This window comes from Carettochelys insculpta, chromosome 3, assembly GCF_033958435.1.
Source record: "Carettochelys insculpta isolate YL-2023 chromosome 3, ASM3395843v1, whole genome shotgun sequence".
Lineage (NCBI taxonomy): Eukaryota > Metazoa > Chordata > Testudines > Carettochelyidae > Carettochelys > Carettochelys insculpta.
Window position 1 is genome coordinate 160688950 of NC_134139.1, and position 26397 is coordinate 160715346.

The window sequence follows — 26397 nt, forward strand, 5'->3', positions numbered from 1 at the left end:
TTGGGGTTCCTGAATTACTTGGGACTACTGACAGGACCCACATCCCCATCCATGCTCTGAGCCACAGCATGACCACGTATATCAACGGAAAGGGGTACTTCCCCATGGTGCTGCAGGCCCTGGTCAACTACCCTGAACACTTCATAAACCATTATGTTGGGTGATTGGGCCAGGCACACAATTCATGGGTTTTCTGCAACTCCAGCCTGTACCAGAGGATGGAGATGGGCACATCCATCCCCTGCTGGATGTTGGCAGTTAGGCAATGCAACATGCAGATCCCACTGTACATCATGGGGGGACATGGCCTACCCCCTCATTCTGTGGCTCATGACGCCTGACACTGACTGGCTGGACCCAAGCCAGGGCTTGGATTCAGGTGGAGTGCACCTTTGGCCTCCTCAAGGTAAGCTGTCAATGCCTGCTTACCTGCCTGTATGTGAGGCAGCTCAACATCCCCCAAGATGTGTCTGCGTGTTGTGCCCTGCACATCACAGTGTAGGGGAAGAGGAAGACCTTCACCTCAGGTGTGGTGGCAGATGCTGGCCTCAGGTATGAGCAGCCAGGCATATGGGAGAGCTTCTCCCATGGCCCACTAATAACCCTCCCCAGCCCTACCCTCCAGTGGGGGGCCTCAGGCCCACAGCCCTACCCCATCCCCACCACAATGCCTCCTTTCACCCTTCAGTCCACCCCCTCTGGGGCATCTGGCACTGGCCACTGTCAGCAGACAGGCTAGTGGGCTGGATAGACCTTTGATCTGACCCAGCATCGCCATTCTTATGTTCTTACCCCCTCCCCAAATCCCTGTCCAATTAAGACAGACGTGGGCATGGTAAGCGTGAACTATTTTACTGGATCAAGGAGAAATGTATGCAAACAAAACTGTGTAATACAGAAATATTTACAAGAAAGTGAAGTGAAAACATCTTTGAACTGTTTACTCTGGGACAAGGGGTGGGGGAGCATCTAGCCACGGAGGTGGTAGGGGGCCACAAAGCCGAGGGAGAGTGGGACCCAAAGTGGCATCGATTTTGGGATCCTCTCTCACCATGGGTTGGGGCCCCCTGTGGGGACTGGGATGGGGCCAGGAGGAGGGAGATGTATGAAGGCAGTGGGGCTGCAGGGGGGTCTGGATCATCAGGTGAATGGGGGGGCCTTGGGAGAAGGGAGAGTTACCATGGTCCTCAGCCACTGCAGGATATCTATGATTCCCTGCAGGATGGCCAGCAAGGCACGGTAGTGGGGACAGGAGGATGGGAGGGGGCATAGTGGTGGGGGTTGGGGGTGAGTGGCTGGGCCATCATATCTGTCCAGTTGCTGGCAGTGGCATCAAAGCAGGAGAAGAGTTGGTCCCAGGTCTGCAACTCACTCCCAGTCATCCCATACCCACCACTCCAGGAGCTCCATTATCCTCCAAAGGGACACATTGTGGTCACTCTGCAGGTCCTCCTGTACTCTGTTATTGGGCCAACCCTGGTGCTCAAGTTGGGTAGGCATGCCCTGGCGGTGGTGCACAGGTGGGTCACTCTGGTGCTGGCATGGGGCTGGCTTGCCCTGGCAGTCAGGTGGGTTGGCCCAGCCCTCAGATGGTGTAGAAGCAGCTGTAAGGAAGGCAAGGAGACAGTAGCTGCGTCTACACGTGCACGCTACTTCGAAGTAGCGGCACCAACTTCGAAATAGCGCCCGTCGCGTCTACACGCGTCGGGCGCTATTTTGAAGTTAACTTCGATGTTAGGCGGCGAGACGTCGAAGTCGCTAACCTCATGAGGAGATAGGAATAGCGCCCTACTTCGACGTTCAACGTCAAAGTAGGGACCGTGTAGACGATCCGCGTCCCGCAACGTCGAAATTGCTGGGTCCTCCATGGCGGCCATCAGCTGGGGGGTTGAGAGATGCTCTCTCTCCAGCCCCTGCGGGGCTCTATGGTCACCGTGGGCAGCAGCCCTTAGCCCAGGGCTTCTGGCTGCTTCTGCGGCAGCTGGGGATCTATGCTGCAGGCACAGGGTCTGCAACCAGTTGTCAGCTCTGTGGATCGTGTGTTGTTTAGTGCAACTGTGTCTGGGAGGGGCCCTTTAAGGGAGCGGCTTGCTGTTGAGTCCGCCCTGTGACCCTGTCTGCAGCTGTGCCTGGCATCCCTATTTCGATGTGTGCTACTTTGACGTGTAGACGTTCCCTCGCTGCGCCTATTTCGATGTTGGGCTGAGCAACGTCGAAGTTGAACATCGACGTTGCCGGCCCTGGAGGACGTGTAGACGTTATTCATCGAAATAGACTATTTCGATGTTGGCTGCACGTGTAGACGTAGCCAGTGAGTCATTCATGCATCACAGCCCCTAAGGCCCTGCCCTGCACTGTGAGCAGCAACCAACACCCCCGCCGGGCCAAGTAACAGGAATATCCCATGAGCAAAGCCACGTATGCCCTGCACAACAAGTCCTACTGCACAGGACTCTGCAGTGCCTCCAGGACTGCGCTGACCACTGCACCCCCCTCCACAGGGAACAGGCTAGCTACCAAGGCAGGTGTCTGGCCACAAAGAGCTCCCGTCATGGGTGGTGGGTGAGTCAGGAGCAGCCTGTGGCTCCCTGCCCTTATGCCCCTGCAGCTCACAGAGCTGTCTGCAGAAATAGGTGCTGCCTCTGGCCTGCAGGCATGCCTGTGTGCCCAGGGGCCACAATCTTTGGTGTGTTTAGGGTCAGTCCATTGCCCTTGTGGCTAATCCACTTCCAGCCATGGTAGGTGTTGGCAGGCCCCTCTCCTGTGTCTAGCCTCCCATGAACCTGGCAGCAGTCTGGCTCTTGGGCCCAGGGCCTGCCTGCTGGGTCTGGGTGGCACTACCTTGCAAGTGGTTCCATGTGCTGGAACTGCAGCACAGGGTCCCACCGAAGCTGGCAGGGTGACTATCACAACATGCCCTGTCTGTGCCCATTTCCTATGCCCAGAGTTGTGTGATGCACAGGCTATGTACCAGAGGGACCCTCACCCAGCTCCAAGGACACCCTAGAGGTGATCTGGCTGGTTAGGACTAGCTCTTGGACAATCATGAGGGTGCTGCTGGCTCTGGCAGAGACTGGGTCTATGATTGCTGCAGGGGGAGGGAGGGCTCCAGCTCTGTGTTGGTGGGTCATGGTTTAGGTGGTTTGCCCCTCACCCCCCACAGGATCTGGTGTAGCTCCCTATAGTAGGGACAAATGGCTGAAGCATCAGCTGACATTGTGGGCCTGGGCAACGCCCTGCTGGAACTGCTTAACTTTTGCCCATACCTGCTGCATGCTCTGGGTGGGCTGGCCCCATTCTGCAAGGAAGATGGCCTTCTGGGCATAGGCAGGGGCATTGCACCACTTAGCTTTGGGGCTGAAGAGGGTCTTTTCCTCACCACACAGGTCCAACAGGGCCTGAACCTTGGGCCTGGTCCAGGATGGGTCCTGGCACTTGGTGTCCCAGGGTGGGTCCTGTGACCCCTGAGGCTTCTCCCTCAAGGGCCCCAGGATGTCTTGGGGTGCCTAGTTGTGGGTCGACTGGGAAGGCTTGGTCTTAGAGAGTGTCCATGATGGTGGGGGACTGCAGTCTCTAGCTCTGCTGCTTCCACCCTCTCAGCTTCCTGCCATGCGGTTTCCCGGGCTCCCCGTGAATTTAAGAATGGCCAGAAGCAGGCACCATAGAGTGCTGATTGCTGTGGACAGTGTCTCCCAGGGCACCTGCGCTGTGCCCTGGGGGCCTTGTCTGTTGACAGAAAGCCCACTGGAACATCCAGACTAGCTTTCTGTTGACAGATCTCTGTAGACAGAGTTCTTATGCTTCATAAGCTGTGTCTACAGGTGCACGCTACTTCGAAGTAGCGGCACTAACTTCGAAATAGCACCCGTCGCGGCTACACGCGTCGGGCGCTATTTCGAAGTTAACTTCGATGTTAGGCGGCGAGACGTTGAAGTCGCTAACCTCATGAGGGGATCGGAATAGCGCCCTACTTCGACGTTCAACGTCGAAGTAGAGACCGTGTAGACGATCCGCGTCCCGCAACGTCGAAATTGCCAGGTCCTCCATGGCGGCCATCAGCTGGGGGGTTGAGAGATGCTCTCTCTCCAGCCCCTGCGGGGCTCTATGGTCACCGTGGGCAGCAGCCCTTAGCCCAGGGCTTCTGGCTGCTGCTGCGGCAGCTGGGGATCCATGCTGCAGGCACAGGGTCTGCAACCAGTTGTCGGCTCTGTGTATCTTGTGTTGTTTAGTGCAACTGTGTCTGGGAGGGGCCCTTTAAGGGAGCGGCTTGCTGTTGAGTCTGCCCTGTGACCCTGTCTGCAGCTGTGCCTGGCACCCTTATTTCGATGTGTGCTACTTTGGCGTGTAGACGTTCCCTCGCAGTGCCTATTTCGATGTGGTGCCACGCAACGTCGAAGTTGAACATCGACGTTGCCAGCCCTGGAGGACGTGTAGACGTTATTCATCGAAATAGCCTATTTCGATGTTGGCTTCACGTGTAGACGTAGCCATAGAGAGACTGGGATAAGACCATTGACATAAGTGCTGTGTTCTGTCAATTTACTGTCAACAGAATGCCTTGGGAATCTGGACGCTCCATGGGTTTTGTCAACAAAACCCTCTAGTGTAGACGTAGCCTGAGTGTCTTCAGCAAGGTTATGAAGGGTGGCAGCTCATCCTCCAGCTGTCTGTGCGTGGCACCTAAATTCCCCCAACCCCAAAATGGTTCAAACTATTCAGGGACTGTGTCTTGAATTTCTGGATAGTTTAGGGTCAGATGAAACTGAATATTTCAACAAAAAAAGTATTAATCTGAAAAATCAGCTCTATCATGTATACAGAGCTGATTTTTGGACTAATAGTTAATTTACCTCTATGTTCTTGTATAGTATGTGACATAATAAACAACTGCAGAAAGTTGCTGTGAATTATTGGCAAATGCTGTAAGTAACTCTTGACCCAGACAATATGGTCAATTACTGACAAGTATCTATCTCCTTTTCCACATTTGATAAATGCTATAAAGGAGGATACATCAAAAGACCTGTCTGATTGTGCAGCTTCTCCATATATCCTGAAGCTTTTTCAACCTGGTTACAAAACAGGTGACATTTGTAGAAGATTTCTTGCTGAAAGATGAAATTAGACTTCCATGCTGATGTTATTAGTCTAATTTGCATTCTTCATTTTCCACTTATCACTAGTTGTTAACTTTCTCACAGACTGCGGAAAGGAAAGGATTGTGTGGTGTTGGGTGGCTCCTAACTAACCATTCAATCAGTGTGCTGTGGGGCACATGTTTATATTCTCTTAGGGCACTAGGTGGTCTGAAAACTTTAATGAGCCTCGAGCCCTGCCCATGGCCCTTCTGGCTGTAGACACTGCCCTCTGAGGGGCAGGGCACAGGTGTTCCAGCTCTGGACCCACCCACCCAGGTCTCTGAGCGGCCTCCTCCACATCTGAGTCAGGAGGAGGCCACAGCACCTCGCTACATGCCCCAATTCAATCCCAAATAGCTTCAGGGCATGGTGCCAGGTACATTTGTTTGCCCAGCCTGATGAAAAGGAAGGGAATTGACCAGGTGTAATCTGCATAGAAGTGAGGAGTTTTATGAGACTTCTGTAGGAGACAGGTTTTTTGGCTGTGATGAGGTTAGTTGCTCTTTGTTATTTTTATTTATGCCCAAGGTGCCAAGGCTTTTGGATAGGTGCCTCACTTTAATATTTGTATAAATGTAAATGAATAAATTATCCGGATTGGAAAGCCTAAACATCAAGGAAATAAAAGCCAAACATATTTAGCAGTAGGGGATGAAATTAAGAAAGATATCCTGACAGCGAGAGCTATTAGGCTATTGAGTAGTGAATGAAGGAATCCCTACTGCTTAAATACTTAAAACGAGATTAGACAAAGCCCTGGAAAATGTGCTGGAAGAAACAATCTTACCCGGGCAAAGGATTGCCGTAAGTAATCTAATTCTCTTCCATCTCCAGTATCTGTGATTGTATCCTCAAAATACATAAATTATACACAGTAAAACCTATCAAAACATTTACATTATTTTCACTATTTTTTGTCAATCCATTACAGTTAGAATTGCAAAGGGATTATTTTTTATTCTATATTACGTTAAAACAATAACTTCTAAAAGAGTGAAAATAATCTTTTTTTGTGCGGCTGATGCTTTTTGCAAGGCTTGTAATACTAAGAAGAAATTTCTACATTGGATCTAATGCTTGAGCACAGAAAAAGAATGTATTGTACTAGAAATACCTTGTCTAATCATCCAATCATTGTCAATGTCCATTGGAATATAACAAAAAGGTGCTTTCTTCTCTGTTCTTACACAGTGGATAGTGCCATTAGGAATTTTGTGGCTTCTCTTTATTCAAGTATGATTAGCTGCTACAAACAACAATGTGCTATAGACTAAATTGGTGTCTTAGAAGAAAACACTAGTGGTATTAGGGGATGAGCAATGCATTGGTGGTTATACAATATGGGTGATGTCAAATAACAATCAACAACTAAAATATAAGCCATATATAATAGGAATATTTGTTTACTATTTTGGAGCTTGCTAAGAGAATCACTTGGGCATCATTAGATATGATTCCCTTATACACGGTTTGAAATATTTCTTAGGCCTAAATCCTACAATTGCATCCATTTGGTCAGAGTCATGCACCCATCCATAGCTCAACTTACTTCCATAGGACCTCATGTGGGTTAAGATGGGAACATTATTTTGAAGAGACATTCCAGAGTACAAGATGAAAGCTTGGAAAAACAATAACTAGGATTTAATGTCAATAATACCATATCATTTTACAGGGTCTGCATTATGGGTGGGACAGATATCTAAGCACCACCTGAGTAATCCAGTGAGTTTCAATGGAAGAATTTACATGTTTAAAGTTATTCAGTTACTTGTGTACTTGGCTGAATTAGGGCTTAATATTCAGTTTACGTTCTAGTTGAAAATGTTTAATTAGCTCATGATAGTCTCCATTTTTCACTTTGCAAAAACAACCACACATTTTGGATTAATTCAGCAGGCCTGATAATTTCAGCTGTGACCTAGAGTTGGCAGGGTTGAAATAAGAAAACTGGCTGAACTGTGTGTAATAGACCTAGATCAAGCCAATGCTTTAGTTCCCCATGTTCAAGAACACTAAATTCATTCAGAGCTTTGACAGAAGAATCCCTTAAATTTGCATATGTTTTCTTGGTACATTTCCAAATCCAACTTCTCATAATGTGGTCCTGGAGAAAATGCAGGTTTTATATCGTTTCATCTGGTACACATAAATTGTTTCAATAAACAGTTCCAATTGCACCTATTTGAAAATAACATGAAAGATACTGCCTATCCACTGTTTAAAGAGACAGTAGTTAAGCAACAACCTTTGCTTTTTTGCAACATTTTCTACTCAAAAGTGTTTTGTGAAACCTCTTCAAAAGAAAAATATATCAGCTTTAACATTTAAAAGATCAGATTTTAAATAAGGAGTGGAAGGCCCAGCACCATATCATTAAGAAGAACATGACCAAATATTGGGTGAAAACAACTCCCCAAAGGTCAAAAATTAAAATTGCAAATTGGTATACCAGAATATAGCTTTCTACAATTTACTTGTTTGTTACCGAGCTAAAATACAATAGGGGCAGGCTGTGGCGGGGCAATGAGGAGATATCTTTGGAAGGATAAGAAAACTCACAAATTTTGAAGTCATCATTTTGGCAGGGGGAAGCTGTTGTCGTTTGTCAGAACAGGTTTGCATACTGTTTTAAAACAGCGGTCTGGGCGGGGCGTGGAAAGACAACTTGAACTCTTATTGAGACGCCTCTGGACTGAAAAAGAATAATCTATTTCTGCTGTACCAAATAACATTTTAAGCAGTTCTAACAAGTCCCTTCTGACGCTTTCCTTTCCCGTGTAAATTTTCAGTCTCTCTTTTTAAAATGTAAATTCCTGCCATCTCTTTGACTGCGTGCTTATAAATTTTGAGCTGTGCATGTGAGTGTGCATAATCATGCACAATGTGACAGGAGGCGGGAGGCGTTTCTAGCTCAGCAAACCAAAACAGTACATAGATGAACCTATACCACTAGATCATAATATGTAATCTTTCATATTTGCTGCTGATTTAATCTTTAGTTACATATATTTTAAACATTAGCTTTTAAAATTGCTGCTATACATGGCAAGCCACTTCCCACCGTTATCTGTGGCTCTCAGAAATCTTTCCTTTAGAGACTCCTACAAGTTCAGAATCTCAGCTAATAGAATCCTGGAACCATCGGGTTAGAAGAGACCTCAGGTGTTCAAGTCCAACATACCCCCTCTTTGCGCCCCACCAATCCCAACTAAGTCAACCCAGCCAATGCTTTGTCAAACTAGGACTTAGAGATCTCTAGGGAAGGAGATTCTACCACCTCCCTAGGTAACCCATTCCAGAGTGTCATCACCTTCCCAGTGAAATCATTTTTCCCAATATCTAACCTAGATCTCCCCTGCTGCAACTTGATAGACCATTGCTCCTCATGCTATCATCTGCCGCTGCTGAGAACAGCCTCTCTCCATTCTCTTTTTGTCTCCCCTTCAGGTAGTTGAAGGCTTCTACCAAATCCCTCCTGAATCTTTGCTTCTGTAGACTAAATATGCATAAGTCCCTCAGCTCCTCCTCATAACTCATGCTCCAGCCCCCTAATTATTTCTGCTGCTGTCTGCTGGACTCTCTCCAATGCATCCACATATTTCTGTAAGGGGGGACTAGAACTGGATGCAGTGCCTCACCAGTGCCGAATAAAGGAAATAATGACTTCCCCAGTATCACAGAGGTAGTCGTGTTAGTCTGTATCTTCGAGAACAGCAAGGAGTCCTGTGGCACCTTATATACTAACAGATACTTTGGAGCATAAGCTTTCGTGGACAAAGACCTGCTTCATCAGATGCATCAATGACTTCCCTAGATATGCTGATAATGCTTCTATTAATGCTGCCTAGCTTTCTATTAGGCTTTTTGGACATACTATTGGCTCATATCCAGCTTCTAATCCCCAGGTCCTTTTCTGCAGAACTTCTGCTTAGCCAGTTGGTTCCCAAGCTGTAGCAGTACTCGAGAGTCCTCCATCCTAAGTGCAGGATTCAGCACTTGTCCTTGTTCACCGTTATCAGATTTCCTTGGTTTAGGTCTCCCTAGACCCTATTCCTACCCTCCAGTATATCAAAGTCTCCCCCTAGTTTAATGTCATCCACAACATTGCTGCGGGTGCAATTCGTCCCCTCATCTAGGTCATTAATAAAGATGTTGAACTACACAGAGTCTGTGTCTACACTTGCGTTCCTCTTTCGATAGAGGAATGCAAATAAGGGAAATCAAAAATGGAAAAGAGGCACTGATTTACATGTTTCATGCTTCATTTCTCTCTTTTCAGAAGAGATTCTTTTGAAAGAAAAAGTAGTGTAGATGGGCCTCTTTTGAAAATAAACCCCATCTTTGAAAGAACCCGTCTTCCTATTTTGTTCCAGGAAGAAGGGTTCTTTCAAAGATGGGGTTTATTTTCAAAAGAGCGTGTTTACTGGTGCACATTATTTTGAATTTATCCAAGGATATATTTAATCTGCCTTAGTTCCATAATCAGTAATATAGTGTAGAGTCCTACAAACTAAGTTTGAATTACATGTTTGAGATTGTCCAGAGCAACCAACTAAATTCTTTCAAAGTATCCTAAACACTTTTTCAAACTACGATATGGATAATCTTTCAATATTAATGCCCCATTTTCAGTGTTTGGAAAATAAAGGGGAGGAGTTCCTAGAAGCCAAAAAAATGTCTTTTTTCAAGGCCTGGAAATTTCACGTGCTGGATTATTACAAAGCTTTAGTTAAGGCTGAAGGGGTCAATTTTTCAGTAACTGTTACTAAAGTGAACAGCCATCCTGCAATTCTGTAACACCATCCATAAACTGCCAAACCCAGACAGATCAGTTATCAGTCTTTTTAAATCTTCAGAAGATATTTGTAATGATTTTTTCTATTTATGGTATGAATAATCTTTTTGATCTGCAGACAGATTTTGTGTCAGCTCAATCTGTTGATCATACAATTTCTGTTGTGTAAACATTAGCTGCCCAATAATTTCACTGTTTACTATTTTTGGAAACAGATATAAGCTATGATAGGGCTTAAAACCAACAATGTGCATTAGAGACAGTCCTTATTTTGATGGACTGAAGGAATGCTCGCTAGCTGCAGTTATTTCAATTCACAGACAAGATAAATCTCTGTTATATTTAAATGCCAGTTTTTTTTGCTGTAGCATTTCTGAAGCAACATGATGTGTTGTGTGATTTAGCAGCAGTGTAGAGTCATACCAGATACCAGCCAAGAACAATCTCTCCTCCAGGGATCTTGCATCTGAAAAGACAGACACAGATAACAGGTAAATTCAGAGGAAAGATTACTTGGAATATTTTCTTCCTCATGTTCCTTCACTACAGCCTCTTGATGTTGTTTAGGTAGTTCAGGAAATTCACTGACTGTTGAAGAAGTGGATCTTTAGCAGGGACTTAGAAGGATGAGATAGCACAATATAATGGGGAATCCATTCTATGAGTAAGAACAGTAAGTAAGAAGGCACAGAAATAAAGTGGGAGAAGAAATTAACAGGAAAATGTAATTGCTGTCATTTCTGGAGCATAGGAATGAATGGGTGAAAGCAGGAATCTGACTAAATATCATAAGACATAAAATGGAATGTGTATGGGTGTGTCAGAAGGGGAGTTATATTGCTGGGGGAAGGGCTGACTCAGTGGTTAGAGCTTTGTAAAGCAAGGGTTGTAGGTTCAATCCCTCAGAGGACCTTCAAGGTTCTAAAGCAGGTTAGATTTAATCTGTCAGATTTAGATCTGTCAGAGGTGCTGATAGATCCTGCTGTGAGTGAAGGGCACTGGACTCTATGACCTCTTGAGGACCCTTTCAGCTCTACAAGATATGTATATTTCCATGTGCCCAGATTAATTCCAAATTAAATTGGCAAGCATCTGCACAATGCAGCTATTCCAAAACAAAATTTGAAATAGCAGAGGGCTTACTTTGAATTTGGTAAATCACATTCTAGGAGGAATAGCACCTATTTCAAAATAGGGAGAAGGGGCTATTTCAAAATAAGCTATAGTGCGTCCAAGGGCTCTAAGCTGAAATGGGGTCTCTTGTAGCTGGAAACTCTGTTTTGAAATAGCTGAGCACTATTTTGATACACATTTTAGCTGCGTCTACACTAGCCAGTTCTTTCGAGAGAGCAGACCCCTTTTTGCAGTAGCACACAGTGCGCCTACACATGCTGCGTGGTCTTTCAAACATGAAATCGATGTTAGGTGCTGCAGGAATCGAAACCATTCTTCCAAACAGAAAATAGGAAGAAGCCATTCTTTTGATGTCTTTTTTTGTAAAAGGACGCATGAAGACACTCAGGCTGTGTCTACACTTGCATTGCTCTTTCGACAGAAGTATGCAAATGAGGGAAATAGAATAAATAAATGAGGTGCAGATTTGCATATCTGACACCTCATTTGCATATTCTTTTTTCAAAAGAGCTTCATAAAAAAGGGAAGAAGGATTCTTTTGAAGATGGGGTTTACTTTCGAAAGAGCAGTGACAGCTGGCTGGGGGGAGCCTGTGCTGGCTTCAGGCACCCACCCCTGCACGTAGGCCTCCCCCTTACATTCTGTGATACTATGCAGAGTGCAGCTGGTCCCCCTGGGGAACATTGAGGACGCCCATCTCCAGGTGGGCCAGGAGGCAGCACCACCACCCCTTCCAGCGGCAGACGGTGTGCTCAACCGCCTGTTGGGTGTGGTTGAGCTAGATGTTGAAGTGCTCCTGGCTGGGGGTGGGGTGGCCTGTATAGGGCCAGAGCCAGAGCTGGAGTGGGTACACTGCATCGGCCACTAGGCAGAGGGGCACAGTGGTGTCCCCCAGTGGGATCTCCCTCTGGGGGATGTAGGTCCCTGCCTCCAGCCAGCAGCACAGGCCCGAGTTCCAGAACACCCACACTTCTTGGGTGCGGCCAAGCCAGCCCACATACACATCTTGGGACCAGCCACAGCTGTCCACCATGGCCTGCAGGACCACCGAATGGTGGTCCTTCCTGTTTATGAACTGTTCTTCACTGTGCTCCGGGGCAGGAATAAGTATTAGGGTCCCAACAAGGGCCACAGAGCAATTCAGGAACCTCAGTGTGTGAAAACCCGTGATGGCCACATCCAGGTCCCTGATGCTGATGACCCTCTGGAGGAGCATGGCATTTAGAGTGCGTACCACCTGCGGGGGGGTGGGACATAGGCACCCATAAGAGTGTGCAGGGTGTGACTGGCTTTCCTGGGCCCCCCCACGGACCCCCCCATCCCATAGTGAATGCATGCCTGGGCCTCCTTACCTCCATCATGACAGCCCCAACTGTGGCCTTGCTCACACAAAATTCGTATCCCACAGAGTGGTGGCTGTCTGGAGTGACCAGCTTCTAGACAGCTATCGTGACCCTCTTCTCTACAGGGAGGGTGCACCGCTTCTGGGTGTCCTGGTGTCTCAAGGCTGGAGACTGCCATTGGCACAGCTCCAGGAAGGTCAGCTGCCACATCTGGAATTTCTGGAGCCACTGGTCTTCATCCCACTCCCCCATGACCAGTTGCTCCCACCGCTTGGAGCTGGTGGAGTAGCTCCAGATCCGGCGGCGTGCCTGGGTGGGGAGGGGAGAGGACCCTATAGTCTGGGGTGTCCCCTTCTGCCCCTGACGTGGGGGGCCTTCCAGGAGCTGCAGGGTGTCCACCAGTGCTGTGGCCAGCAGGGCACTCACTGCGCTGGCTGTAGCCAGCAGAGTTTTCAGCTGCTGCTGGTCCGTGGCCTTTCCTATGTGTACTGCGTCTGTGGGGCTTGTGGCAGCTCCACAGGCCTTGAGCTGTTCAGACTGAGGGTGTTGAGGAGAGACCCTTTAAAGGAGTGGCTTGCTTCAGCCACAGAAGGGCTTGGCCACCTTGCAGCCCCATCCGCAGCATCTCCTGCCCCGTTCTTTTTAAAAAGGGCGTGAGTGTGTGCGGATGCTCTCTTTCGATGGCCTGGACGGCCCCTTTCAATGTGGCGTATGGCCCTTTCGACAGCACTCAGTGACAGTGCCAGCCCCGACCTGTGTGCAGATGCTCCCCTTTGAAAGGGCGTCTTTCCACCACTCTCTTTCTAAAGGTGCCCATTCAAAAGAGAACTCTAGTGTAGACGTAGCTTTTGTGTATAGATGCACTATTTCGAAACAGGCTATTCCAGAAAATCTCTTCTGCAGTAGCTTATTTTAAAATAATGCCAGCGAGTTAAACAGTCAGTAAGCTATCCTCCTATAAATATTGAAGAAACAAATCTCATAACAATTTTACTTTCAAATTGTTATCCTTTGTATATTTTTTAATCAAAAGAACCAAAAACAAGTCAAAAACTGACAAAATTGTGCACATTTGTCTCCGTCAAGTTTTCAGAAATGTCATAGAATGCAGACTACATTATTTATAGCACATAGTTGTAACTCCAGTTATGGAGATTCTTCATTGTTCTTAGTGTAATTAGACTACTCAGTAATGTATCACTGGCTACATCTACACATGCACGCTACATCGAAATAGCTTATTTCGATGTAGCGACATCGAAATAGTCTATTTCGATGAATAACGTCTACACGTCCTCCAGGGCTGGCAACGTCGACGTTCAACTTCGACGTTGGGCAGCACCACATCGAAATAGGCGCTGTGAGGGAACGTCTACACACCAAAGTAGCACACATCGAAATAAGGGTGCTAGGAACAGCTGCAGACAGGGTCACAGGGCAGACTCAACAGCAAGCCGCTCCCTTAAAGGGCCCCTCCCAGACACAGTTGCACTAAACAACACAAGATCCGCAGAGCCGACAACTGGTTGCAGACCCTGTGCATGCAGCATGGATCCCCAGCTGCCGCAGCAGCAGCCAGAAGCCCTGGGCTAAGGGCTGCTGCACACGATGACCATAGAGCCCCACAGGGGCTGGAGAGAGAACGTCTCTCAACCCCTCAGTTGATGGCCGCCATGGCGGACCCCGCTATTTCGATGGTGCGGGATGCAGATTGTCTACACGTGCCCTACTTCAACGTTCAACTTCAAAGTAGGGCGCTATTCCCATCCCCTCATGGGGTTAGCGACTTCGACGTCTCACCACCTAACTTCGATTTCAACTTCGAAATAGCTCCCAACACGTGTAGCTGTGACGGGCGCTATTTCGAAGTTGGCGCTGCTACTATGAAGTAGTGTGCACGTGTAGACACAGTCACTCAATGGCAATTAAGATTCTTGACCATCTCTAGTCTATTTTATGTTCTTTACTTTGGCAGCATCTGTATACCTGTAATTGAAATGCTAAAATGTTGATGTAATAGCTGTTGATATGCAAATGATATCCAGATAATAATTATTTGATTATTGAGATACCAAGATGTTCACTACTGTCAGTTGCACCTGAAGAAGTGGGTTTTTGCCCATGAAAGCTTATGACTGGATAAAGAACAAGAAGTCTTGTGGCACTTTATAGACTAACAGATATTTTGGAGCATAAGCTTTCGTGGGCAAAGACCCACTTCATCAGATGCATGAGTGGGGTGTGGTTTCAGAGGGGTATTTAAAGAATGGGGTCCCAGTAAAAGGGAGGGCCAGAGCTGACAAGGTCTATTCAGCAAGATGGAAATGGCCCAGTATCAATAGTATGTATCAAAAGAGGAAAAAACAAGTCAGATCAGACAAAGGGATATGAGCCATTGTCAGAGTCTAATGGGGAGATATTAACATCCAGGGCAGACAAGCTGTTTTTTGTAAGCTGCGAGCCACTCCCAGTCTCTGTTTAATCCTAGGTTAATGGAGTCAAATTTGCAAATAAATTGCAGCTCAGAGATTTCTCTCTCCATTTGATTTTTGAAATTTCTTTGTTTCAGGACTGCCACCCTTAAATCTGCTACTGAGTGTCCAGGGAGATTGAAGTGTTCCCCCACAGGCTTCTGTACATTACTGTTCCTCATGTCTGATTTATGTCCATTTATTCTTTTACATAGAGACTGTCCAGTTTGGCCAATGTAAATTGCAGTGGGGCATTGCTGGCACATGATGGCACATATTATATTCGTAGATGTGCAGGTAAAGGAGCCCCTGATGGTATGGTTGATGTTAGGTCCTGTGATGATGTCACTGGTATAGATATGTGAGCAGAGTTGGCAGCGAGGACCAAGTGAAGAAATAGATTGACAGAGCCAGACAGGTACCGAGAAGCCACCTGCTACAAGACAGGCCTCGCAAGGAAAACAAGAGAACACCACTGACCATCACATACAGCCCCCACCTAAGGCCTCTCCAATGCATCATCAGTGATCTGCAGCCCATCCTGTACAATGATCTTTCACTCTTTCAGACCTTGGGAGGCAGGGCTGTCATTACCTACAGACAGCCTGCCAACCTTAAACAAATCCTCACCAGCCACTACAAATAACAAACCTGTGGCTATAGGCCTGGAACCAGACCATGCAATGGTCCTCACTGCCAACTTTCCAGAATAGATATGTGGACAAAGTTGGCAACGGGCCTTGTTGCAAGGAAAAGTTCCAGGATTCGTGTTCCTGAGGTATAGACTGTGGTTGTTGGTGAGAATCCTAGGTGACAGGCCTGTTCTGTCCTACAGAAAACATCCCAACCTTATGAGGAATCTCAAAAAAGCCTTTAAAGTTGAATCTAAAACCAGAAGAAGAGGCGGGTTACAGCGGAGCCTAATAGTGGTTATTGTATACTAAGATACACAAGTAAAAGGGAACACAAAAATCTCCTTTGCAGAGATAGATATCCAGTTTAAAGGTTAAACTCACCCTCAGACCAAGTAAAATCACTTTACAGTAAGAGAGTTAATTACAACTTTCAAAACCTCTGAACTATGCAAAGACTGTAAACAGCCTTTTATAACATAGAATCACTAATCAGAGAAGCTATTCCAGTCTGCTGTCATGCAGGTGAAAACTCAGATGTCACCAAAAAATTGGCAAAGGCCTGAGGTCCCACAATTATTTAAATCAATTTTTGCTGGTATACATAGCTTCTTTTGTTGTCTCTAGCATAACTGAAAGGTGTATAATAAATGGAAATAATTTTGGTAGAAAAATGTCAGAATTTGAGGCTGCTTTGTCTCTGAGGCCTGACCCAAATGGCCATCTTACCCCGCTCCGCCCCCACTGTCTGATAGGGCCTGTGTACACATGTGGTCATATGTGAGAAATTTCTCTTAAAAATAACATGAGGTAGCGAAAGACTATTTAATAAAGAATACTAATTTTGCATTGTTTGAGCTTTACACATTTTAGCTCTATTTCCAGCTGTTCCATTTGAACCATTTGCGCCCTATTGATATACTGTGAGCCTTGTGGGAAATCTGTAACTTGAACTTACGAAAGTGTCAGGTATTCACAACTGTTCTTTTCTCTACTGGTGCTAAACATTAATCTACCTGAGGCATTAGTGTAAGATGATTTGTTCCTCTATGTTTCCCCTAATACTGAGGGAAACTACACTGACATGCATTCTTTTATCTGTTGTGTTTTGTATAGGTTCTTATACTGTTCCCATCCTGTAATATCTCAGTGTCTCAGTGGTACATTCAGGTGATGTACTGAACATTAGGTTAGGGGATGTACCTACCATTTGTCACATGTGGTTTATTCTTTCTCTTGTCCTCTTCTGAAAGGAAGAAATATGGTTGCAATGTAATGCTTAGTTTTTATAGATTTTTGTATTTTTAGTTTATTTTTGCAGGGGGCATTTAAATGTATGTGTTGCTCTGTGTTTATTTTAATGAAGGCAGGATAGAAAAAAACATGCCTTGCTCTTAAAGTGTTAGGGGTGAAGTTTGTGATAGTCATCAATTGCTGTCAGTTTGTTCCACCATCTTACACCTTGCACTGAGAAAGTTCTGTCTCCTAGACAAACAAGCTTTTAGTCTTACTCAGAGATGTCTGACAAAGTCTTCAACCTCTGGTGATCTTTTAGATATTCTTGCCCAGATCACTGGGCATCTTAAGATGGGAAGACCAAGACCTTGAGCTTGACTCAATGTTCTATGGGAAGACAGATTAGAGAGCAGACAGGTCTGATTTGGTGGTTGTAGTCTATTATACTGAGGAGGCATGTTGCAGCCTCTCCCTCAAAAATTATTCATTGAAATAAAGAGGATTGCTAATAAGTTTCTAATGTAAAATAATCTGCTGCTAGTTAATTCAGTTCCTTTTTAAGCCTAGCTATGGCTGTAGAAACTTTTGTTCTGTGTCCAGAAAAAAAAAATCTTGGCCTTGCCTACACTAGCCAAAAACTTCGAAATGGCCATGCAAATGGCCATTTCTAAGTTTAGTAATGAAGCGCTGAAATACATACTCAGCACCTCACTAGCATGCGGGCAGCCGCAGCACTTCGAAATTGATGCGGCTCGCCTCCAGGTGGCTCGTCCAGATGGGCCTCCTTTTCGAAAGGACCCCGACTACTTCGAAGTCCCCTTATTCCCATCTGCTCATAGGAATAAGGAGACTTCGAAGTAGCCGGGGTCCTTTTGAAAAGGAGCCCTATCTGGACAAGCCGCGCAGCAGCGAGCTGCATCAGTTTTGAAGTGCCGCAGCCGCCTGCATGCTAATGAGGCGCTGAATATGTATTTCAGTGCTTCATTAGTAAACTTCGAAATGGCCATTTGCATGGCCATTTCGAAGTTTTTGGCTAGTGTAGACATAGCCCTTGTGTTTTTAACCAAGAATCTCCAGTTATCTTGTTAGTTTAAACAATGAGAAGTCCCGTGGCACCTTATAGACTAACAGCTATTTTTGGACCGTAAGCTTTCGTAAGCAAAGACCTGCTTCATCAGATGCAATTAAATTTCAGTTTCATTTGTTTCAAAGCCCTTAAAATGAGGAAACAGAAACCTTAATTGTTTTTTCATCTGCCTCCATTTTGGTTTGGATTCCTGGGCTGCTTCAATGCCACAAATCAGTCTACATTTTTTGTCTGTCAGTGCTGGGAGACCTTCACATCGGTGGTGTCCCTCTTAGGCTGCATGAGCTGAGAATGCATTTGCAGATTCTTTGATAATACAATCTGTTACAGCACTAATATGTCCTCTTGTGTAGCTGACTGTTATTGATATTGAACTTCTTACCTCATATCTGAGGTTTTGGACAGGAGCAAAATTTTTGGAAGGCTCCATTCTGTAGTCTTTTACCCTCAAGTATAAGAGTAAGAGGAAGTAGAGCTCAGCGAGGTTTCTGTGAGAGGAGACTCACTGCTCTCCCAAAAAGAAGGAAAAATCATTGCCAGATTGTCTGCTAGTTTAGAGGTTTGGGTTCCGGCTTTCTCAGTTCTGAAGGCACTTCTGTCCTTCCAGTGACACCAATCCTTACTATTCCATGAGGTTTTCTCCCACTTTGGTGTCTGTAAAAGTCCCTCAACATTGACTGTGGCGTGCTGAGGGAGGGAGGAGCACATTTCCTAGTTTTGCCTTTCAGTCAAAGTGGTCTCAGTTGAAAAGCACTATCATAATCAGTAACTAAAGAGCCACCTTAAAATAAAGTAGGATGAGTTGCGTTTCATTGACTAAGCAAGTATCCACTTTTCCTTTTGACGGGGTCTACCCGGAGCTCTGCTTAGCACTGCTACCAGCAGAGCTATGCAAAGTGAGCTTCCCAGGATTGGAAATGGCTGTTTATTTGCATATTGCCGAAGTTCATTACCCTAGCCACACAAGAGTTTGATACCAGGAGAAGTGGGTGTCAGCACCACAGAAGCCGTGTGGATGTGCCTCTGCCAGCTAACCTCCCTTCTGAAAGCATAAGGGACTGACAACAGAGGAGGGTTTAACCAGCAGAGGCACAGCCACATGGACTCTGCAGTGCTGGCACTGAACTCTCACGTGCCTATGGTAATGACCTTTGGGGGTATGCAAATAAGCAGCCATTTGCAATCCTGAGATGCTCACTTTGCATAGCTCTGCCGGCAGCAGCACTGAGCAGAGCTCCGTGTAAACCTCGCCTTTGTGTGTTTTGGTTTCTTGTGTGTTGTTCTGAATTCAAAAAAATAAAGTAGTGTGACATTGCAACCATCTGGCAAGGGTATTTACATTTTTATCTCATTATTCTGCATGTAGGCTGTGAATATAACATTGATGAACTAACATTTTCTGTATGGTACCCATTGCTCACCTGAGGAATCCAGTGAAGATCTCCTTCTGGTTTAGAAGATGTATCAAACTCATCCGCTTCAGATTTTATATTCTGTGGATGGTTGGTTCAAAAATCTTACCTGGGTAGCTCATAGGAGTAGGGAGCTGCATTTCTGGTAGTTCACATTCTTCACTGGAAGTCTTGGCTTTGTTTTCAGACTTTCTGGGGTAATTTTTATGAGCTTTGTGTTATGCCTTAAGTAGACCATCAGCCTCCCAAGTTTGAATTCAAAACTTCCTTCTCACATAGGGAAATTTATTTCTATAATATGGACATAGGAAAGTGGAGAGTTCTCTTTTTCTTGGGCTAATACTAAGTCACTGAATTTTTTTATATTTATTACAGATCTGAGTAAATTAAATACTCCTTCCACTCAAAGCCATTCAGAATGAATTATATGTACTGAAACACATTACACTTTGGCTAGTCTATTCATATTGGAAAGTCTTGGGACTCATTCTACTAAAACTAAGGTTGCTTTGATGTTGTACCCCCAGTAAGATTTCCATTATAGATATCTGCCTGGCTTCTCTCTGGTGCTCTATACAAATCTTTATTCAGGGCTCCTCTCTTGACTTGATATCTACGTCTGATAATCAATTTGAGAGCAGTTCTCAATTAATTATGACTCATCATCCAATAGCCATGGGGGTCAAAGTGTTATGGCTAGAAACAGACTCAAGAAAAAGAACATGTAGTAATTCCTAGTGAATGTAGTTTGAAAATATTGCCTGAATATGTTCACAATACTTGCCCATCTTCCTCCTCTCCCTTTTGCATTCCTACTGTTACAGGATTCTGTATTTTAACAGAAGGAAATGACACGTGAGGGAAGCACACAGCCTGTTAGAACCTCAGTTCTGAATATATGTGGTGTTTAGAGGAAGGGCATGAAGCTAGTGCAGTCCCAAGGTGAATTGTTTTTCTGGAAGATTTTTGAAGCTGAATAGCTCCTTTGGGTACTTCCCAAAAAGATGAATGGCCCCAATTATCGCTAAGTAATTTCTTTTTCTCTTTCTCTTCCTCTTTCTTCCTTTCTTCACTGAACGCACTTTGGTATTTGAACTTGTAATAAAAATTCATATTGTTAACACTGTGAAAAAGTCTTCAGTGCTCAATAAAACTAAAGGTATTCATTGTAAAGGTTGTCTATAATGCTCATTATCATGCCTTCTTTTCCTGACCTAGGCACCATTTTATTTTGAAGGAAGGACTGAATGTTAAGGCTTTTATACTCAATAAAAACAGTCTTAATAGTGTTCTAAGATCAATGTATTTTTTTACCATTTGTTCATTTCAATGGTTATAATTCACTCATAGATAATTACAAAAACTTTTGAAATATCAAATTGCTGAGAAAGCAACTGTCTTCATTAGCATCTGTCAGTGTTCTAAAAGAACCTGGCAGAAAAGCTGTTCCTTCAACAGTGCATTGCATTTTATCAATGGATAAACTCAGGTCTCAAATTAATTAATAATTTATTTACTTAAGCTGATGTTATATGTTCATATTGACACATTTAGAAATACAATTCTGGACCAGTACACTTCATAATAATATAAAATGTGCTGTGCACAAATTCAGCATCTATATATAATGCATATTTTGGCCTAATATACTGCCTTATTTGTTTTCTAAATTAGGGTGTATTATTTTTCCCACAGGGATATGATGATGGCTATGGTGGTGAATATGATGATCCAAGTTATGAGGCGTATGATAACAGTTATGCCACCCAAACACAGAGGTAAGCAATCATAAATTATATTTTTTCAGATGAACTACTAAACCTGGCTTTTGTTCTTCTGTGTGTTTTGTATAATGTGAACTTCAGATCTTACTTTCTGACAGCAAACAATTCCTCGGAACATCAAAATAATTTTGAATTACTTATAATCAAAAGTACTCAAAAAAGACTGCCAGCATTAACATACAAAATTATCCACATTAACGAAAGAATGAAGAAAAATGTATTTCTGAAATCACTGCAAAATTTTGCTGATTTTTCAAAAAAGGCGATCATCCCTTTCTTCTACCTTGTGTCTCTGAGTTTTAATTTCTAGAGTGTAAAGTCTTCAAGGCGAACACAGTGCTTCCCTTCATGTTTGTACAACTCATAGCACATTTTGAGATCTGCCAGAAAGAAGTGGTAAATAACAGTGATGATGGTAAACACTTCTGATTAGTCAACACACACTGACAATGAAAACTGCAGAAGTTTATAATCTGCAATCTTGGTCTTGGAGTGAACATCCTGTGTACCTTTAAGAAAATTTGATACATTTATAAACAGGATTGTATGATGGAGGTGACTATGATACTACGGGACTGGACTCAGTGACCCAGAAAATCTCTTCTATTTTTTCTTTCCAATGTTCCTCACTGAAGTTTGTTTGAGAAGTTTATTCAAAAAGATATTTAATTTTTAAAAACTCATCTATGAACTGGGAATGCCCATAGCATTGGTAGTCTTTTAATAAAAGGACCAGCATTACTGATAATGGTACAATGAGCCTCTGTTACTTCACTGAATCATTCTCCAGTTAAAGGGGTTGGGGGAACCATACACCAGTGTGTTGGTTATTTCAGTAATTGTAATTCACATCAAACTTCAGAGTTAATCAGTTACCCAATTCCTGATCTGAAGAAGTGGATTTGTCCAGTGAAAGCTCATCAACTAATAAATTATATTGTTAGCCTTAAAGGTGCTACAGGGCTGGTTTTGTTTTGTGCCAACTACCGTTTCAACAACATTCATAAGCAATACTTTAGCACAGCCGTCTCCAAACTTCTCTTGTCATGTTCCCAACTACCCTCTGCTGTCCCATCCCAAGATGTGGTTAGGAAACAGACCAGGGAGCAGGGCCACAGCTCCTTGGGCAGAGGGAGCAAACGGGGTAAGGGAGCTGAGGCAGGGGCCAGAACTGCAACCAGGATGGGAGTTGATGATGAGGCCAAGGCCACAGCTGGGCCAGGAGCAGAACCTCAGCTGATGGCCAAGGTGGAGCTTGGGGCCACAGCTGGGAGCAGATTCAGGGCCATCAGTCAGGTCAGAATGTCAGAAGCAAGAGTGCCCCAGTCAGAATCCCTGGTGCTCTTCCCCAGGAGTTGACTCCCTGGAGAAGCACCAAGACCACAGCTGCCACAACAACATAGAAAAATCTCAGTGATAAACACCTCAGTCACAGGCCATCCATGCCTATGTAGATAATTATAAATACAAATAACTTATTATTTGTACAGGTTGAACCTCTGTAGTCTGGCTCCATGGGAACATGATCGCTGCCGGATAAGAGAATGTGCTGAACCATAGGAGGTCATTATTATCTAGCAGCATGACCAAGACTTCTGCTGATTACTGGACTCTCAGAAAATATTTAGGGGTAACTTAAAGCTAAATAACTGCACAGAACACTGACAGCCAGGGCTGGTGGCCATAAAAAAACTTTATGCGACCATGTAAAACTTGGTCACACACATGATAAGTGGTCATCCAGCTAACTAAAATCATGCCTGAGTACAGATGTTGGCAAATGAGAGAGTTCCAGATTAGAGAGGTCACCTTGTATTACCATAATGCCTAGGGGCCCTACTGTGCTAGATGCTGTACATGTAGAACATAAAGAATGCCTCTGTCCCCAAAAACATACAGTATGAGCACCTAAAAGTGGATTTGGTGCCAGTGCAGAGCACAGGGTGCAGTAGTCACTGATCTTAATATATCTCAGTGTAAAATACAGTACACATATCATGGGGAGGTAGCTATTGGCAAATTGAGACTTTTTTAATTATACATGGGAAATCTTTTCATAGCCCATCACTACTCCATCAGCTCCGCTTGCCCTGATATTTTAATGGAAAACTATTGCTTAGCTGCCTGTCTATTTACATGAGCTTGTGGGGGAAGCCTGGCAGGCAGCTGCATGTTCTGCTGTTGCAGTTTCCTCTTCAGGGGTGACCAGATGTTTACTCACTTGGCCAAATGTCCTATTCCCTCCTAAATATCCTTTTCATTTCCAGCCTCAGATACAGTGCCCTGAGGGCATTCCCCATGCAGCAGAACTTAGAAACTTCATCACAGGATCCCCTTCCCACTAAAGGAGAGAAATATGTCCCCATTTAATACAAGTAACCAGCCATTTTACCTGTACTAGACACAGTAAGAAAAAAGAAAAACTTGAGCTTGGTTTTCTTTCAAGTTCTTCATTCCTAGTATAGAAGTCACATTAAATAGAAATGAATTAGAAGACTGACAGATTTTATTTCCTAGAAAACTATAGAGGAGCAAATATTTTCAAAAGGCACTAAAAGAGAAGGATTCTGAGTCTATATCCAGAAAAACAAGGAGAGGTCCTGTGGCAATTATACACTAACAGATGATTTGGAGCATAAGCTTTCGTGGGCAAAGACCTGCTTTGTCAGATGCCGTGTCTGATATCAAAACACTTTCAATAACATCTGCATGTCATAATGTTCCTGTGCATATTGTATAGACTGAGTAAATTACATTCAGATTTATATGTTATTTACATTCTGCAGTAAACTGTAGAGATATGTATAGACATAATTTTCCCTAATGGTAAAATAAGTTGAAATAAACCTAAAAATTGCTAAAATACGATACCCTTACTTAGGTGGAATAGCACTTTAATCTCTGATTAGCCCCAGTATTTTCTGTGTGTCTAGTAGCACAGTATAAAGTACTATTCCATATCTGTTATTCTATAATATCTGTTAGTCTATAAGGTGCCATGGGACTTCTTGTTATTTCATACTGGTTTCAGATTAAGGTACCCATGAGTGAAGGTGTTGGTTTAAGTTCATAGTTTTCTGAATAACTTCTAATTTCTGTAACAAAGTCCTTTCTTGTATTCCCTGCGTGCGCTTGCACACACACCCACACCAAGCACCCACACCCACCCATCCACACACACACACACCCATGGTTTTGTTTTATCATCTTTGAATATTATAATATAACAAAATATATAGCTAGATCTAATTCAGACAACAGCTCAGAGAGTGATTCCATGGTTCTTGGTAAATATACCATATTCTCTATAATTTTTCTCTCATACATGCCCCCCATTTTAACCAGAATGCATTGTATTTATACTATGCAGTATTTCATGTTGGTTTTGTGCTTATATCCACCTGTTTATAAATAAAGACTTCCCTGCATTTTATTTTGAAACCATTGAAATCAATCATTGCAGCCAGTCCAAAAGATGACATTTTATGTATCTTTACTGCAAACTACTTACAGCATTCATCATCAGAAACTGTTTTCAAATGCCACTTCTCATTTATTTGATTCAATGAGCAAAACTGAATCAAACTGAGTTGCTCTGAAATAGATCAAAGTTTCTCTTACAAATCGCTTGCATCCTTCTAAAATTCTTGGAAGATTTTGTTCCTCACAGATCTCCACTCTTATGTCTGATGTCCCACTAATAAAATGTTTGGAGCAGATTGCACGGTTCTAGAAATTCTCTTTCTCTCCCTTGTCTGTATCATTGAATAAGGATCAAGAATCATTTGTCTGGCAAATGTTTCTGTAGAACCTCCATCGTTTTCAACAACACTCCACAGACGTTGATAATTTTCTCTCCTGTTGTGTTTATGTGCACATGAGACATCATACTTGAGAGATGCAGCAGTTGTTGTTAGAGTAGCTCAGTGGTCATAGCATATAAATGGCCAACAGGTTCCTATTCCAGACTATGCCACTGACTAACTGCGTGACCTTGGGCCCTAATTCTATAGTTCAGCCACTTTTATACCAGTGTAATTCCATTAAATCCAGTAAGTTCTTGGATGATGTTCACTAAGATCAGAGTTTAATATGTTAGGGACAGAATGAAACACATTATTTAGGCTTCCTGCAGGTATAGAATTTTACTTTCTGATATCTGCGGTGGAGGGAATTATTTCCCCTTGTTACACTCATGAACACTGTCAAAGTGGAGCTTTCAAACTCAGATCCTCTGTGCCTCTGTTTACCTTTCTATAAAATGGGGTAATAACTAGAGCTAAGTGAATGACAAAATTGTTTTCAGATATTTGCTTCAGTTTTTATTATATAGCCTTAGTCCATGGTAATTTTGTGTTAAATTTCTGGAAGAAGACAAGTTTTTAAACATCAAACATTAGATTCATATACACTCACCCAATCAGTGAACAGAATATGAAGGCCCATGTCCTGTAAACACACATGCATGTGTTTGACTTCAAACATGTGAGTAATTCATCAACATTTTGTCTATATTGAAACTGCACGTTTCGCTTGAAGCTTTAAGTTTGCATGGCTGGAGCTAAATGAGTAATCAGCATACTCACAATTAAACAATGCATGACAAATTATTAATACTGAGTACTGTACTGACTGCTCAGATTTGAAACATGTGCAATCAATTTATGGTATAAAAACTATCATGCATTACCTAGCATCAGACTGTGATCCTGATTGGAACCAATGGTTGCTACTGAAAAACAAATAGTAAGTAATAATAAAATACATTTGAATAACAAATGTATTCAAAGAAATAATCCTCAGGGAAATATTCCAGAATCTGAAGAAAAGGTTGTTCGTCAAATAAATTATTCCTTCAGTTCTAGTAATAATGTTATTCTGATGATACTTTCAATCAAGAATCATTCCTGAATCTCTCACAACAAGCATGAGTTCCATGGGAAATTCCCCCATATTTTAAGATTTTTGACATTCTGAGGAACCTGTAAGCTGATTCAAGGCCTCTGGCCCACTAAACATGCACTAATTCAGTGGCCAACAAGTTTTTTACCCCCAAGTTCACATTTTAATTTTCAGGGCAACCCAAGATCTACCCCACCCCTTCCCCAAGGCTCTGCCCATTCCATTCTCCCCCTTTCTCCATCACTTGCTCTCTTCCAGCCTCATTCACTTTCTCTGGGCTGAGGTGAAGTGGTTTGGGAGCAGGAAGGTGAGGGGATGCAAGTTCTAGGAGGGGATTTGGGTATAGAAGGGGATTCTGGATTGGGACAGAACACACACATGCTAGCTCAGGGGGCTCCAGACTAGGGCAGAGTGTTGGGGCACAGGTAGGGGTCTGAGGTGTTGAGCAAACACCCAAGCC

General features: G+C 43.9%; 1 protein-coding gene across 2 annotated transcripts in view; it reads left to right on the forward strand.

Moving 5' to 3' along the window:
* The window catches only part of KHDRBS2 (KH RNA binding domain containing, signal transduction associated 2), a 596284-nt gene that overhangs the window by 525155 nt on the left and 44732 nt on the right, over positions 1 to 26397 (forward strand). For both annotated transcript variants that reach the window (XM_074988883.1, XM_074988882.1), the window contains one exon: positions 20947 to 21029. In XM_074988883.1, coding sequence (XP_074844984.1) covers positions 20947 to 21029 — 83 coding nt within the window. The remainder of the gene's footprint in view (positions 1 to 20946; positions 21030 to 26397) is intronic.